Below are 16,210 nucleotides of genomic sequence, written 5' to 3'. Positions count from 1 at the left end.
GGCAGGGGCGTGGCCGGTCCACAGAACTCTTCATCTGATTGGTCAGCGCAGTCAGGCCGGCCATCACAGCGGAGGGCCACGTCCAGGCACGGTCCACTAAAGAGCAGATGTGTCAATTCAACCATACAGACTTTAATCACTACACGGTCTGCCTTTCCTCCTTGACCAATAACCTCCAGCTATTAATTTAAATACATACAGCATACAAAAATATTATAACGCATGTCCACCGCAGCAGCAGAATGTGTACCACAGGTAAACATTTCCCCCCTCCCAGACCTGCTGCTCTCTAAGCAGCTCTGCTCTCTAAGAGCAATTAAATGTTTTTATTTTAATACCGTATGATAAAAAAAAGTTAATACTGTATGATGAAAAGTAAAGTACACATGCAAGATCATCAATAAAATATTCTGGAATGCTTTGATACTATTTGTGCTGATAAGTGGTGCGTTTGTTTTTTCACACGGCTGGTCATCAGAAGTGTCAAGTGCACACAACTAAAATGTGGTCTGAGCGACACAAAGATGCTTTACCTGGCTGATAAAAAACAACAACAAATTCATCCAATTTGCCTCTGGAGACGCATGTCTCAAACAGCAGCTCTGCAGCAAACATCCATACAAACATACGTGATCCAAGCACTTCTTTGATTAACTTCAAAGGCTTTTACTTTCACCATGGACTACACGGTGAAAACAGTTTTGAAAGTAGATTATGTGAATTTAATGTTTCAATATTGGACTTTTTTCAACAAGCCATGTCTAATTCATCTATTTAATGATTTTACGCACTAAATCTCATTGCCAAATTTGTTCAGTCCTAGTTGAATTGACCTAAAGGTTATCTTGAGACATTATAAACCCTCATTGTTCATAGTTCTAACAGCCACATCAAATCAATAACATCAGCAGCTTTTTATCATCTAAAAAACATTGCCAAAATCAAAAATATAGTGTCTAAACCAGATTTGGAGAGACTTATCCATTCTCCAGTAGATTAGACTACTGTAACGGTCTGCTCACTGGCCTCTCCAAACGAGCTGTAAAACAGCTGCAGTACATCCAGAACGCTGCTGCTCGGGTCCTGACTAGAACCAGGAAGTACGATCACATTAGTCCTGTGCTCAGGTCTCTGCGCTGGCTCCTGTGGCTCAGAGAATAGACTTTAAAGCAGCTCTGCTTGTGTACAAGTCTCTCCATGGCCTAGCACCAAAGTACATCTTGGGCATGTTAGTGCCATATGAACCATCTCGGACTCTGAGGACCTCAGGGACCGGCCTCCTGCAGGTGCCCAGAGTCAGGACTAAACATGGGGAATCTGCGTTTCAGTTTTATGCAGCTAAAATCTGGAACAGTCTTTCTGAAGATGTGAGACAGGCTTCTACTCTAACAATGTGCAAATCTAAGCTAAAAACAGTTTTGTTTAACTGTGCATATGACTGAAAGGATTTTCTTTGCACTCTTCTCTTTTATGACTTAAATTGTTTTTAATTAGTTAATTTTATTGTATCTGTAATTTCTTTGTGATTTTAACGCGTTTTTCCTGCTGTGTGAAGCACTTTGAATTGCCTTGTGTATGAAATGTGCTCTACAAATAAACTTGCCTTGCCTTGCCTTGCCTTACATCGCTGGAGGTTACCTTAGAGAGTGGGAGCAGCGAAACTGTTGGGGAGCACAGGTGGAGGGGCAGATCTCGTCAGAACCATCTCCGCAGTCATCCTCGTTGTCACAGAGCCAGTCCGCAGGAATGCAACGGCCCCCAACACAGGTGAACTCGCCCGGCTCACAGGAGGAGCGGGGAGTGGGGCAGGCTACTCCCACACACAGCCACAGGCCATCCTCACACGAACTACAGGCAACATCACACCATTAGAGGGAGCTAAAGAAATTGAAGCTTATGTTGATTGTATTCAGATTCATGAATGGTGTCTTTCTCACAGACCGTAATGAAACTTGTTGAATCTCATCAGATGTAGAATTCTCCACAGACATGGCAAAACTTCACTCGTTGCTGACAGATTTTGTAAGGTATGTCTTGTGCAAGAAACACCCTTTGTACTGGAGGTCTCTTTTAACTTTTGTAGCCTTTATGAAGCACACCTTCTCATGGTGGTTACAAAACCGAATTATCAGGCCTTGTGCCTTATTAGCTTCTTGTCTTTTCTGGCCCAGGCAGTGTGCTCTCTCTATAGGGGGGACCAGGAGATGGATTTAAGAGAGGACATAACTTTACAAAGGCTCGCCTTTATGTTACGTCAAATGAAGAGTGGAAGCCGATGTAGTAGGCCTGAGGGCGGGAGGAGATGGCGGGCTCGCCAATGATGCTGAGCAGTGTTTCAGAATCAAAAAAGGTTTATTGCCATTGTCAATTAACAAAATTCACAAACATAGGAACTTGCTTTGCTGATTCAGTGCAACATACAACGATGAACAATAATAGAAACAAGATTTATAGAATGAAAAAGGGCATGCATTGAAGAAAAACAGTTTACTATAAGATAAAACATAAAAATAGGCTTACTATGTACACAGAATGTACAGTTAAATTAACAGATGTAGTGCAGAAAGTGAACAGTGCAGTGAGTGATTATGGACATTATGGATGAGTTGCTGGAGCTGAAAGCCAAGGTAGTGAAATTGCGGGTGAAGACTATGACGAGCAAGACTCTGAATTTGGACAAAAGAGAGGACGTAACTCTCTTCACAAAAGCTGATCCTTATGTTACGCGAAATTCAGAGTGGAAGCCAATGTAGTGAGCCTGAGGGCAGGAGGAGATGGTGGGCATGGTATCTCAGACATTATGGATGAGTTGCGGGAGCTGAAAGCCAAGGTAGTGAAACTGCGGGTGAAGACTATGACGAGCAAGATTCTGGATTTAGAGTCCAGTCCCACAGAAACAATCTCAGATTTGTTCCAGTTCCAGAGGGTGACGAGGGGGATAACTATGAAGGCTTCCTCGAGAGGGTGACTGAAGTCCTTCCCATTACAATAGAGAGGGCACATTGCTTTGGCCAAAATACTCGAGAAGATAATCTAATAATGAGGTTTATTAACCATGATGAGAAGGCACGTGTCATGTGGAGACAACTAAGGCATGTTTTCTCATTTCTGGCAGTCCTTCTGGTGACTTTTCAAGGTAAAAAACACATGCTCAGTTGACCAGTAGAGGCAGAAATGCTCCTCAGCAAAATGCAAAACAAAGTGAACCGAACTGCAGCAAAAAATTGAACCACCAACGTTAGTATGTGAATTCAAGTAATGGTCACACAATAAGAAATTCCTGTTGTTTTGAAGAGAGTGATGGTTGTTGCGTGATCTGTTTGTTTTTGGCAGCTGACTTTATCTTATAATAAATTAGTGTAGTTATGCAGATGCTAAACACAAATGCAGCCCTTTTACTTTAAATTACTTTCTTTGTTTTAGTTTTTTGCATTTGTATTGACAATACAGCTATCGGTTGTAACGGTGATGATAATGTCACCAAAATAATAAATAATGCTTCTTATTCAGACTTTTTGATTTGACACATAGTTGGGAGCTTCATGTTAGATATCTGTTTTGTACATTTTGCCCTCGGAGGAGGAGAGAGGAGACAGAGCAGAAATGTTCTCTGTATTTTAAGCTTCAAAATGCTTAAGGTTTTATTATGATCAGTCACATATTAACAGAGAACAAGACTAATGAGGAACTGAATTTAGACGCGCAAAATGCAATAATAACAGGTGGAGCGCGGACATGCGAGAGAGAGGAAATGAACAAGCGCCATGCTTTCAGCATTAACAGTTTTGAATAATACAATGTTTTATGTGTAAGTTTGACAACCAATGGTTTAGCCAATCAGAGCCTATTGAAGACAACCCTGCCGAACAAAGTTCTGCTCAGCTTATGTGTCAAGAACTGCAGAACAAAGACTGTGAGAGACTGTTCAAGAACAAAATTACGTCCTGATGTAATTTTGTTCTTACAAACATCTCGCTTCTTATTAGGGAGTGTCTACAGAGCCGAGTGTCTACAGAGCCTCCTGAAACTGCTGCGCTATTTGACCGCGCCGTTTTAGACCGCGCCGGGTTAAGGTTAGGGTCAGGGTCAGGGTTAGGGTTAAGGTTAGAGTTAGGGTTAGCCATGAGGCTATATGGCAGTGCCGCGGTTCCTGAAACTGCTGGGCCATTTGACCGCGCCGCGGCTCTGCAGCCACGGCCTTCTTAATAAGCTCTGCTGCTGCCTGCCTTCGTTTATGGATCATGGTCGAGTTTGTAAGCAGAGATGTGTGCGCGTTCTTAGTCTGGGTTTAGTCCGGGCAACCCGGGGATGAAGGCAAGCTCTACAGCATAGGTGTCAAACTTTGGCCCCCAGTGTAATTATATTTGGGCCACGAGGCAATTTCAAATTAATATTAGAGCTGGCCTGCCAGTATTATACGGCGGCAGCGCTGTAACACCGCATTCACCACTGATACAACAAATCCCATAATGCTCTGCAGTTGTTTCGGCGCGTCAATTGGGACAGATACTGTGTCAGTAGCGTCTATGCTAGCGATCGTCTTGCTCACTCCTTCGGCTGAAAGCCCCGCGCACCCCGCATCCCTGTGCCTCTCCCCCACACCACACTGCAACCTCAAACCACAGCTGTCACTGTTACCCTACCAAAAAAAAGTGGTGTGCGACCTCCGGGATGTACGGCGTGCTGTTTGCCGGGCGGCTACGCGGCGTAAAGCCTCACTGTGAACGCGCTAGCTGCGCCGCGTTGCAGCCATCACATTTCAGGTGCCCGGAGAAGACCCTGTCTTGCCTTTTTGTGAACGCATTTTTGTGAATGCTTTTGTGAACTCTTATATTACAACTGAATGGACTATGAAAACAAAGGATTGTGAAAACATTATCGATTGTATTAATACATTTGCATTAACTTAAACCTTGCCTCTGTCGTTCCAACAACGCGCGTGCCTTAGATTGGTCCTGAGCCAGAACCTCAGGTGGTGTTGTTGATCATTTGTGTATGTAAACAGTGTACAAAATAGAGTAAAATAGTGAACGCGCCAGTTCACTTTGCCACATACAGATAACTACACAGACATGGGAATGTTAGTTAGTACATTTAAAAGTGTTTTTAGATCTTGAGAAATATATTTTGTTGTATAAGTCAAATACAATATTTAACAATAGACTAAATGTTTATCCCTTTAGATCAACTGTGATCTGAAGTTGTAATGCACATAAACTGAAGCACAGTGTTGGTGAAATTATACTTGTTTTTCTTAATACTTTTCAGTTTATGAGAACAAACGTGTTTGTAATTTCTTTTAATTGATCCAGTAATTGCTTCAAAAACAGCGTAGGCTATATAAAGCTATTTATTCCTTATATTTTTAATTATTTTATGTTTTACGTTATGTTCGGCCCGCGACCCAGCCTGAGCGTCCAAATTCGGCCCGCGGCCCAAATGAGTTTAACACCCCTGCTCTACGGGATGCGCAAAAACAAATAAAGGTGAATTCAAAAAAATAAAAATTAAGTTTGGGAACACATTGAAAAACGAGAAATCAAACAATGTTATTGCTCATTTCTTTCATTGGCTGTATACGAGGCCATGACAAACATATCCCATCGTTTCCGTTTCAACAAACTGACTTCAAACACTAAGTTTCTGTTCATGTTTAAAATGACTAGTCATTTAACCACATAGAACGTTAATTTGTGTAATAAATTGGTCAATGAAGTCAGCTTATTCATCCTTTTAGCACATTCATATGGTATTTTAGTAAAGCTTAGAGCAGGGGTGTCAAACATGCGGCCCATGGGCCACATCTGGACCCCGGACGTTTTAATCTGGCCCGCCGAACATTTTCAATTTATATTTATTAATTTTATATAGCATTTTTATTGCTAGAACTACAAGTCCCACAATTCTTTGCAGCTGCCTCTCCCCCGTGCTACCGAGGGCTGAGAAGTGCCAACATGCGCACACTTTACAGACTTGAGCAGAGGTCTGACCGGAGAAAGAGAGGTGTGATTTTAGGAAACGCGTGGAATAAAGAAAGAAGGTGGTTTTGTGGCGGTAGCAGCATAAGTGCTTGCTGTCCAGAATCTTCTCTCTTCTCCATACTGACACTTTTTGAGTTACTAGTTGAGTTCAGAGTATTTAAATCCAGCGCTGCCTCAGTCAGAGCCATGAATGGTCAGAGAGCATACAAACTGGAGCGTCACTCACTGGAGCTGCATTCAGCTGCACTACGGTATCTCACACAACACAACCGAACACACAACCGAACTACTGCACTGTAAATGCCTCTGCCTCCTCCTCTCGTAGAGGGGATGGCTGCAGGACAGATCGCTGCTGCTGCTGCTGTGTGTTCTGCCTCTTCTCTTGAACAGAGCTGTCCAACATCTATCAATGACTTAACTTAGGATTTTGTTCACATTAAATTTTTCTGAAAAGTTGTTACACCCACAGTCAATGGACACGGCAGCGCAAGCCTCGACGCTGCATTAGCTTCTTTCAAAACTTTCAAAAATAGGGGTTATATATTATATTATATTGCATCTAAGGCCCACTGGGATAGGCTCCCAGTGGTGTTGCACACTTTACAGACTTTAGTGGAGGTCTGAGTGAGGAAAAAGACCTGTGGTTTTGGGAAACACGTGGAATAAAGAAAGGGGGAGTAACCAAAATGTCACTAAAGGCCTGTGCAATGAGGCTACGGTGAGCTGCAAATGCCACTTGAAATCCCATTCATGTGTATGTGGTTGTCACTTTCAATAGAGTACTGCTATTCTTCCAGGAAGAGCGCTGGTCGCATGTACTCCCTTTGGATTTATTTTAACTGGAACAGTGAGTACAGAGCCATATTAGCTCATCCAATCACAGAGCCAGAAAGATCCAGTCGCCGAAAGAGGAACAAGGCTTCATTTGATTAACAACAGATTCCCATGAAGATTCATTATTTTGGCGATTCTGTTATTATCGCTGGGTTGTGGCAAACGTTGATAGTCAATTATGCTAATTTTCTTCACGACAACTTGCTACCCCCACTTTTTGGTCCGTTTGTGCGTCTCAGCTCCGCGTCCAGTCCACCTTGCTGTCTCCCTTCCACCCTGCGCTCCACCCTGCGCTCCACCCTGCGCTCCACCCTGCGCTCCACCCTGCGCTCCACCCTGCGCTCCACCCTGCGCTCCACCCTGCGCTCCACCCTGCGCTCCACCCTACGCGCCACCCTACGCTCCACCCTGCGGCAAATGCGGCAGCATGCCACGTCCTGTGTGCACAGGCCTTTACACCATTTACAGTCTTAATGTTCTCAGACTGACCAGTTCTGACACTGCTGGCTGATGACTGAACCAGGAGGAAACATAGAGCCGTTCCACTCACACGGACACTGGGCTGAAGGTACACAGCCTTCCCCTGCACAAGGATGAGGGGATTTTTGGTTACCACATTTCCAAAACCCTTAAAAACAGTCAGTAATGGAAACTGTAGCTTACCATGGCGCACAGTGCCAGAAGGGCAAAAGCAGCCCTCCACACAGGACAGCACACTACACTGTGAGTGCTGACTTGGGGGGATTGTGGGACATGAAGGTGTACAAGCAGGACCACAGGGCTCATACACCAGACCATTCTCACACTGCAATGCTGCAACACAACAGAACATTACAACACATTTGTTTTACATACACACCGAAAAATATGATTATTATCTGATTTCTGGGCCATAATTTAAATGGCATGGGCATAACACATTTTGATGTGAGTAATTAAGATGATTAGCAGTCTAGTATTATTTTAATTATTTTTTAACTCCAATAAATATGATAATAATCTGATAATCTGATAATAATCTTTTTATTCCGATAATACCGGTAGTCTGAGTTTGAGCATGCATGTCACTTAAAATCATGTTTGTAGTGGCTATAAAAGTTTTTGCTGTATTTTTCTTTTTTTTAGATTTTTTAGATGACCACCGGGCAGCACAGTGTATTTTTCTATACAGAGGTGTGAACAATCAGAAAGACATTTCTGATTGTTCATTGGGACATTGGGCGGCAGTAGCTCAGTGGTAGAGTGCTCGTCTTCTGATCTAAAAGTCGGCGGTTCGACTCCCCGCTCGGTCAGATCCACTGGCCCGCAGGTTGGCGGTGCGATCGCAGCTGCCTCATGTGAATACTGCCGCTAGTAGATAGTAGGTATAAAGCGCTATATAAATGTGACCATTTACATTACCGATATATTACTCAGATCAGGTTTAAATGGTCTGATATCTCCATCCAACATTTAGATTTACTTTCCTTAAAACTACTATATTTATATAGTAGTTTTAAGGAAAGTAAATCTAAATGTCCCTCATTTGTCCAGGAATGTTCCATTGTAGAAAAAGGTTCAGTTGTTGTCATCTGGACGTTTCGACTCTCATCCAAGAGTCATTGTCAATTTACTAATTACTAAGAGTCATTGTCAATTTACTAATTACTGACTAATAGCCCTTTAATGGGCTATTAGTCTCCCTTTTGTTTTTGCTAAAAAAGAAATACCTTATTTAAACAGGAATGGAGGGTTAAGATTCAATCTGCCTGTAGTCTATAATGGAATTTTGAACCCCTGGAGAGGTAGACGTCCAGGGCATTTGGATGCTAATCAGGTACTCAGGGTGAGTGAGCCAGGGACACACAAAAACAGAAGGGAGACTAGTAGCCCATTAAAGGGCTGATAGTAAACAAGAGGCTAGCTCGTTAGAAAACAAAGAGGTGTAAGTTTCTGTTGAAACAAAACAATTTTTTCTACTTCAGAAGGGCCCACCCGATGGGCGGGACATACCACAGAATAGAATAAATATCTGAGTTCCCGGCCAAAATTCACTTATTGACAATGACTCTTGGATGAGAGTCAAAACATCTAGTTTTTTCTAAACTGAGTCCAGAGGACTACAACTGAACCTTTTTCTACAATACTGTATTTCTCTGCAAATAATATTATTTGTACAGACATTACAGTAATGATACAACAAAATAAACTACAGTCTGTGCGGGTGGTGGTATTTTTCAATTCAATGCACCTCACTCATTAGTTTATGTCAGTCTGTGCGGTGGTCTTACGGCAGATCTCCTGAGACCTCCAGCGTATGTAGACTCCTCTGCGGTTACACTCCTCTGCGTACGCCGCCAGAGCCGTGCACAGACACTCGCAGTCGCCTCCCGAGTCACATCTATGAGAGAAAAGAACACCTACAGCACAGAGGTGGTGTTTGAGCACAGAGCCAGGAGCATGGACAGGCCACTCACCCACAGGTGTCGAACACACACCACTCATAATACTGCTGGAAGGGCACCTCAAGATGGCAGCGAGAGAACCGCTCTTGGGTCAGCACAGAGCACCTTTTCCTGGCCCAGGTCATTCTGTGAGGGTTCAGCTAAAGCAACAGGGATGGATTAGGAGATGTTACATTTAAAAATGCATTTCACTTTTCTGTTGGAGGGTCCAGCACCTGCTTGTCTCGCTGGAAATATTATTCCTTTGTCTGTTTGTTCCTCAGTGTGGCATTACATTAGAAAGATCTAATCTATATTCACTAGGTAAATCCGATGATGTAAAATGTTAGTGCTTTTTAAATTGCGCCTTAATTAGAAGTTTGAAATAACCCACCCTGTTGATTCCAGATGCATCCTGATAATGCTGCCTCATTTTGTGACCGTCAGATAAAAACCCTTGGAATATTTTGTTAAAGTATGAGGGCAAGATTTTGGAAATCTGCACATTTTGATTCAGACTATCCCAGTAAGGCAGGGACAGGGACAGGGACAGGGACCCACGGCACCCATTGAGCTTCATATTATGGATGAGACCAATACAGCCACGCTATGATTTGAGCTGAAATACAGTATTTTTTCAGGCCTGATAAACCCCACCTTCCTTTTTCTTTTGATCATTGTAGAGTTTTCTTTTTTAACCCGTAGGCTTTATTAGACAGTGTGAAATGGGGGATATACACAAGATATGTAACACCAGGATTCTGGGAAAGGATTGTGTTTGCATCCAACAAGTCGCTTAATATCAACCTCACAGAGTTGATAAGAATTTGCGAAGCTCCAAAGGACAAAGGCATGGCACAATGGGCGAGTTGTGTCGCCATCGGTTTACGTCTCTTACAGGAAAGGACCTGGGACCTTCTTGGACTTGTGTGCAAAAAGTTGAGAGCCAGAAAGGCAGCTTTAGAACAAGAGAGAAATAACACCGCCCACCTTAGACTTGAGCTTGCAAGAGCCGAAGAGCAAATCGCAGAGCTAACAAAAAGCGTCGCCGCCCTCGACGCCACATCAGAGCCCGAACCCGATTGAGCAAAGGATGAAGAAATCTCCAGTCTCCGAGAAACGGGAACTTGCCAACCGCCAAAAGGAGCTTTCCTCCTTAGGACCTGATCTGGACAACGCCAAGTGCGCGCTTAGGGAGTCCAATCAGGCGAAAGAAAAGGCAGAGTCTGAGCTAGACAATCTCAGACTCCAGGTAAGAAACTTGACTAACAGTACAGGACCGTCCCGCGACCGACCGAGTACGAAAAGACATATTTTTTGTACGGCGTAACCGTAGCGATGACAGAAACATCCCATGTTATCCTTATGGGAAAATCTCAGAATCGCTCAAATCACCACATTTTTACGCTTCACACTTTAATGAACTCCTCCTAGGGCGATTGTCCGATCAAGTTCATATTTGGGGAATATCATCTACACAAGCGAGGCATCAAAACTTATCCATATTTTAATTCTAAGTGCTACAGTCTCTGTGTGGCAGACCCGCAAATATATGTCAGAAATGGGAAAACAGCGAAATCTCTAAAATAACCACATTTTTACGCTTCACACTTTAACGAACTCCTCCTAGGGTGATTGCCCGAACAAGCTCATATTTGGGGAAAATCATCTACACAAGCGGGGCATCAAAACTTATCCATATTTTGATTTTAAGTGCTACGGTCTCTGTGCCGTGGAGCTGCAAATATACTGTCACAAATGGGAAAACGCCAAATCTTTGAAATGTTCAAATTTATGCTTCACACTTTAACAAACTCCTCCGTGGGCAATAGCCCAATCAAGCTTTACTTTGGGAAATATCATCTACACAAGCGGGGCATCAAAAGTTATCCATATTTATATTCTAAGTGCTACGGTCTCTGTGCGGCGGCGCAGCAAATTTGACTGATACTTGTGTTGATTTGCACTGGATTGGCCATGTCCAATGTGTCTCCGTCTGTCAAGTTCTTTTTTAATTCAACACAATAAGGGCGCCATCTTTATCAAGTCGAAAGCGCAGTCGGAAGGCCGGCGGCCCGCGAGGGCCGTTGGATGCCGCTTGCGGCCTATTGCTCCCGCAACGCTGCCGAAGGCAACTGCCCCGTCGCCCCTGGCAAGTACAGTGAACTAGCCCATGCCGAAGGCATGGATCATGCATACTTACTCCTGCTATGACAGAAATAGTCAACAATGAGTGAATGGGAGTAGCCCATTCACTCAACCCAAGAACACGTCCTTGGGTTGGCTAATCGACACAAGATTCCACGACTTTGAACTTAGGATCCCTATGATTGGAAAACTCCCTTCGACACTACTAGGGAATAGCAGCGCTAGGGTGTTTTACACTAAACCTTCACAAGCGGTCGCGCTGTACTCAGTGCTACCTTCGGATGCAGATGATGTCTGCTGCATTGATCTGACGGATCGAGACGAAATGCTGATACAAACCGTTTCAGTCATCAACAGCCCAGGGTTCAGATGACGGACGAATGACTGAAAATGCCAGTCACGCACCTGAACACCCCACCGACCCCTTCACAGAACAGTTAGGATTAGGATTAGGCGACCGCCGACACGCTCACTAGCGAGTCGGCGTACCATCTTCAATGCGCTGGCTCTTTACCATTCATTATCATTCTGGAAACCTGTTACCATCCACCTGCGCGCCGGCGCGCATTTTTCACATCTCAAATATTCTCTTACATCATCACTTTTATTTCTGTGGTCAATACCAGCAAGCCATACATCATTTTAAAGGTTATTTTCTCAACAAAACGAATATCTCATTGATTTACATTGAATAATATGCCCCAAGAAGCAATTACCCATAGTTTGTGAGAAAGTCTCAACTTTTACAAACGCATGTCCTACCTGTTTGCTGTTTATGATGGACGAAACGGCTTTAATTCTGTACATCCTTGTACTCAGTCTGTCCGTAAGGAACCATTGAACAACAATATCCTCTTGTATTTTTCCTGAAGTTATCCGATTTCGCGATATTGTCAAGTAAACAAAGTTTTCTTCTTTGACGATGGTCAGGATTAAGGCTCGTCCGGCGCATTTCTCCGCCCATAACAAATGACCTGTTTGAATGATAAGATGTTGTCTGGTATCGATCTTTTCTTCAGACTGTTACCTACAGAATGAGACCATCCACAATTTATGTCGACGGGTTTGTTTTCTAGAGCCTCCAGAGGAAAAAAAATGCGCCGCTTTCGACGCACATGGTTTGTTGTTGACATCAAGATAGCGATGCATGCTAGCGACGTAGCCGACTTTAATTGACATATTATTCTAGCCAATAAGAATAGCTTTAGAATGGTGGGCGGGACTTAGGGTTTATTCGCACAGAATCATCTGTATCCTCGTGCGTAAGGCTGTCAGAGCCTAGATTTTTGCGCAGGAGGCGGCTAGATTTTACGCATAACGTTTTCTGATTTTATTAGCCTTTTGCATGCACATTTTGTTCGATATATGTATTATTATATCAATATAAAAATAAAATATTATTACTTTTTTTTTTTTCACCTCTATATGGGAAATTTATGGGTAAACTCATATTTACACATTTTCACATAGATTGTTTTTAGCAGTTATAAACGATAATGATATTAGCCTTGGCCTACAAAACATCAAAATGTATGTTTTATGATCATAGAGGAGCTAAAATGAATAGTAATAGAACAGTTTGGAACACTTGGCACATATTTGGATCACTTGTTCCGAATATACTTTTTGATACAAAAAGGTCAACAGCACCAAAATGCCTGTTCCTAGAGATCTGAAACTTTACACAGTTGTTGTCAACAAGATAAACAGCATGTACAGTGAACTGCATAAGCACAAAATGAAGTATGTCATGCTCAGGACCATTACAAATTGACAATATTCAGGCGAGACGAAAAAAAGGATGTTTTGTTTATGTTTGGGCTTCTGTAGTGTAGGTTCTGAAGCCCTGACAGTGTTGCACATGTGCACATCTGCAGAAACTAGAAGGCCTAAGCTTTCTAATGATACATCACACTTGCATGTGGGCTGTAAGATCCTCTTTTAATAAGCAATGCCATTTGGGTAAGTCCAACCATTGTGGACAGGGCGAAATAGGTGGATGGTAACAGGTTAAAGGAATTATGGAGGATTTTTTGGCGCCAAATCTGAGTCTGGCGTGGACAGCCGAGTAGTTCATTCACATGTCAATCATAGGACGCACCTACTGCACACCTGCAGCCTCGTTCTGGCTCGTCCCCATTATAGCAGCACATTTCCCTAGCTGCGCAATCGTGGTTGTTATGCCGGCGTGTGTTTAGCGAGATCCTCCAGTGTACAGTACAAAATGACAACAGAGAAAGACTGTGTTCGAGCTGGCTCAGAAGAGACGGAAATCTGCGGAGACAAGACATGCAATGCGATCCGTTGCTAATAAACAAACGCACATGTGGCAGCCAATAGATCCATGGCAGCAGCGGGACTGTTCTGTGCTTCCGCAAGGGGGTGAGTGCGCCCATGCGCACTTTTCAACAGTCGCTTGAGTTCTCAAATCGGCGCAAAATCCTCTATTATTCCTTTAAGCTAGTCTATGTTTTTTCTCTCTGCTCATGCTTACTATACTACACTATTCTGACAGTTGCTAATCAAGCTAATCATTCTCAATCTCATTCAGCTCTCAATTAAGTTCTCTCATTCATCGCTCATATTGACCTCATTACTATCCGCAGCTCGCCAACTCCTACATCCATGCAAGTATTTCTCTCTCCCCAACCTTTCTCTCCACTCCGGAGCAAGGCAACTCCACCACCCCAGAAGCCCTACATATAAGGCCTATCCACAGCATCTTTTGTCGTCTCTGCTCTCTCGACCCCATCCTCCCACCCCATGTCTCTATCATCTTCACCTTAACACATCACCATCTATGGAGGAGGGGTCTGAATCGGCTGGGCTGATTACCCAACACAGAGCCCCCATCCTGAGTCTCTATCCAGCCAACTCTCATCGCTCCATCATCGCTCCATCATCCATCCATCATTGCTCCATCATCTCTATTATCAATAAACATTCTTTCATATTCCATTGTTGTGGCGTGGTCCTTGCTAGTGAAGTAGGTATTAATGTTTTGCTGAACAAGATTCAGGTGGTGCCCCTTTTAAATATAAATATGAACATTAACTACCTAAAATCCTACATATGTTGTCCACAACGTAATGGCTAGTCCCAGAGAATATACATTACATCTTGGTATAAATGTGTGAGGAGGAAACGGGTAAGAATACCCTACATAGTTTTCCTGAAGATGTGAGACAGGCCTCCACTCTAGCAATGTTCAAATCTAAGCTAAAATCTGTTTTGTTCAGCTGTGCATATGACTGAAATGATTTTCTTTGCATTCTTCTCTTTTATGTTTTGAACTGTTTTTATGATTCATATGATGTCTTTGTGATTTTAATGCATTTTCCTGTTGTGTGAAGCACTTTGAATAGATCAACACGGGCATGACATCAGAATATTAATGAGTACTACAAAAGTCCCGGATGAACATGCAAGCCCGCTCAGGCCGTCAGGGAAATAACATGGGAAAATGGCAGAACAACAGCGACTACGACAGCTAATCTCAATCAAATTTACGAAAGATGACGTCCCAAGAGCGAAGCTGAAACAGCATAAAGTAGAGGACCATTCTGAACTAGTTGAAGCGATGTTTATGGTGCAGAGCGCGTTGTATTAGCAGAAAGAAGGCCGAACATCTAGACTCTCTCTCCTCGGTTCACAAGTCCGATTTTTGAACATTACGACATGGCATTTGTAAGGGTTTACTGCATAAAACTGATGTTAATTCTACACCGTTTGCGGAACACGGTAAACTTATATTCCGGAGCTCCAGCCGCAGGCAGCGGTGAGTGACAATCTGCATCCCCGGGGTTTGCTCACTTTCACGGGCAGAACGCGCCCCCTTCCCCGCGCTCTCCGGGTCTAAATTTCCCGGTAAAGACATGGACACAAGAGCCTTTGACCACTCTCCGAAGAGCGTCGCTGAGGGGACGCGTTCTGCCCGTGTAAGTAAGCAAACCCCGGGGACGCAGGTTGTCACTCACCGCTGCCTGCGTCTGGAGCCGCGGTCGTCGGCTTCAGGAAAGTTATGAACCAAACGCCCTCTATTTCAGGTCTATCGGCGTAGCGAAAATCACTTTTATACATTCCATAGCAGTAGTGTTTGTTGCTAAACGTCTTTGTGGAACAAAGACGTTTGTTGTTTAGTTCACTGTGTTTTGCGTCTTCCTTAGGAGCACCTCTGCATCTTCTAGTGTTCTGAGCATGTGCTTTTTACTTTAAAAAGTCACCAGAAGAGTCGCTGGGTAAGAAAATCCATTTCTTAATTTCCTCTTCTTGAATTCCTCACAGATGTGGCGAACCATTTCTTGTTGCTGACAAATCTCCTCTGGAATATCCGGGATGAAGAACACAGCCTTTGCACTGGACCCGTTCCTTCACATGGTGGTTAAGAAACCTCATATTCAGGCCTCGTGGTTTATCAGCTGCTTGTCTTTTTGGCCCAGGCGATGGGTTCTTACTATTGTAATGGGAAGGGACAGCAACTCCTGACCCCGAAATTAGCTCAGGGATGACCTTCTCAGAAAAGAGAAAACAATTATTATCACCCTCTTTTCCTTCTGGTAGCCCTGTAAATCTGATATTGTTCTTGCGAGATCTGCAGGATCTTTCTTGACCTCCTTCTGCAGTGCTGCTTCCTCAACTCGCTTCCTCCTTCAGCAACTCATCTGTATTATTTGAAATATGCTGCTTAGCCTCACCTATATGTGCTCCATCCGCTCATCAGCTGTTTTCAGCTCCTTATGTCAGATTCCATCTGGGCAAATCGGGCCACGCCAAGTGCTGCTCTCATTTGTGTATCTGCGCACACTAGTGTGTGAATGGGTGACT

General features: G+C 43.5%; 1 protein-coding gene across 1 annotated transcript in view; it reads right to left on the bottom strand.

Moving 5' to 3' along the window:
* Positions 1–16,210, bottom strand: part of sspo (SCO-spondin) — a 391,282-nt gene that overhangs the window by 219,117 nt on the left and 155,955 nt on the right. The window contains exons 23-28 of the mRNA XM_072450444.1: positions 9,272–9,399; positions 9,086–9,195; positions 7,479–7,628; positions 7,305–7,398; positions 1,639–1,848; positions 1–96 (exon numbers count right to left, since the gene is read on the bottom strand). The exon at positions 1–96 is cut by the window's left edge and continues 110 nt beyond it. Coding sequence (XP_072306545.1) covers positions 1–96; positions 1,639–1,848; positions 7,305–7,398; positions 7,479–7,628; positions 9,086–9,195; positions 9,272–9,399 — 788 coding nt within the window. The remainder of the gene's footprint in view (positions 97–1,638; positions 1,849–7,304; positions 7,399–7,478; positions 7,629–9,085; positions 9,196–9,271; positions 9,400–16,210) is intronic.

Source organism: Eucyclogobius newberryi, unplaced genomic scaffold (assembly GCF_026437365.1).
Source record: "Eucyclogobius newberryi isolate DKJ021-1_F unplaced genomic scaffold, fEucNew1.0.hap1 SCAF_18, whole genome shotgun sequence".
Taxonomy (NCBI): domain Eukaryota; kingdom Metazoa; phylum Chordata; class Actinopteri; order Gobiiformes; family Gobiidae; genus Eucyclogobius; species Eucyclogobius newberryi.
This window is presented reverse-complemented; position numbering and strand designations above follow the sequence as displayed.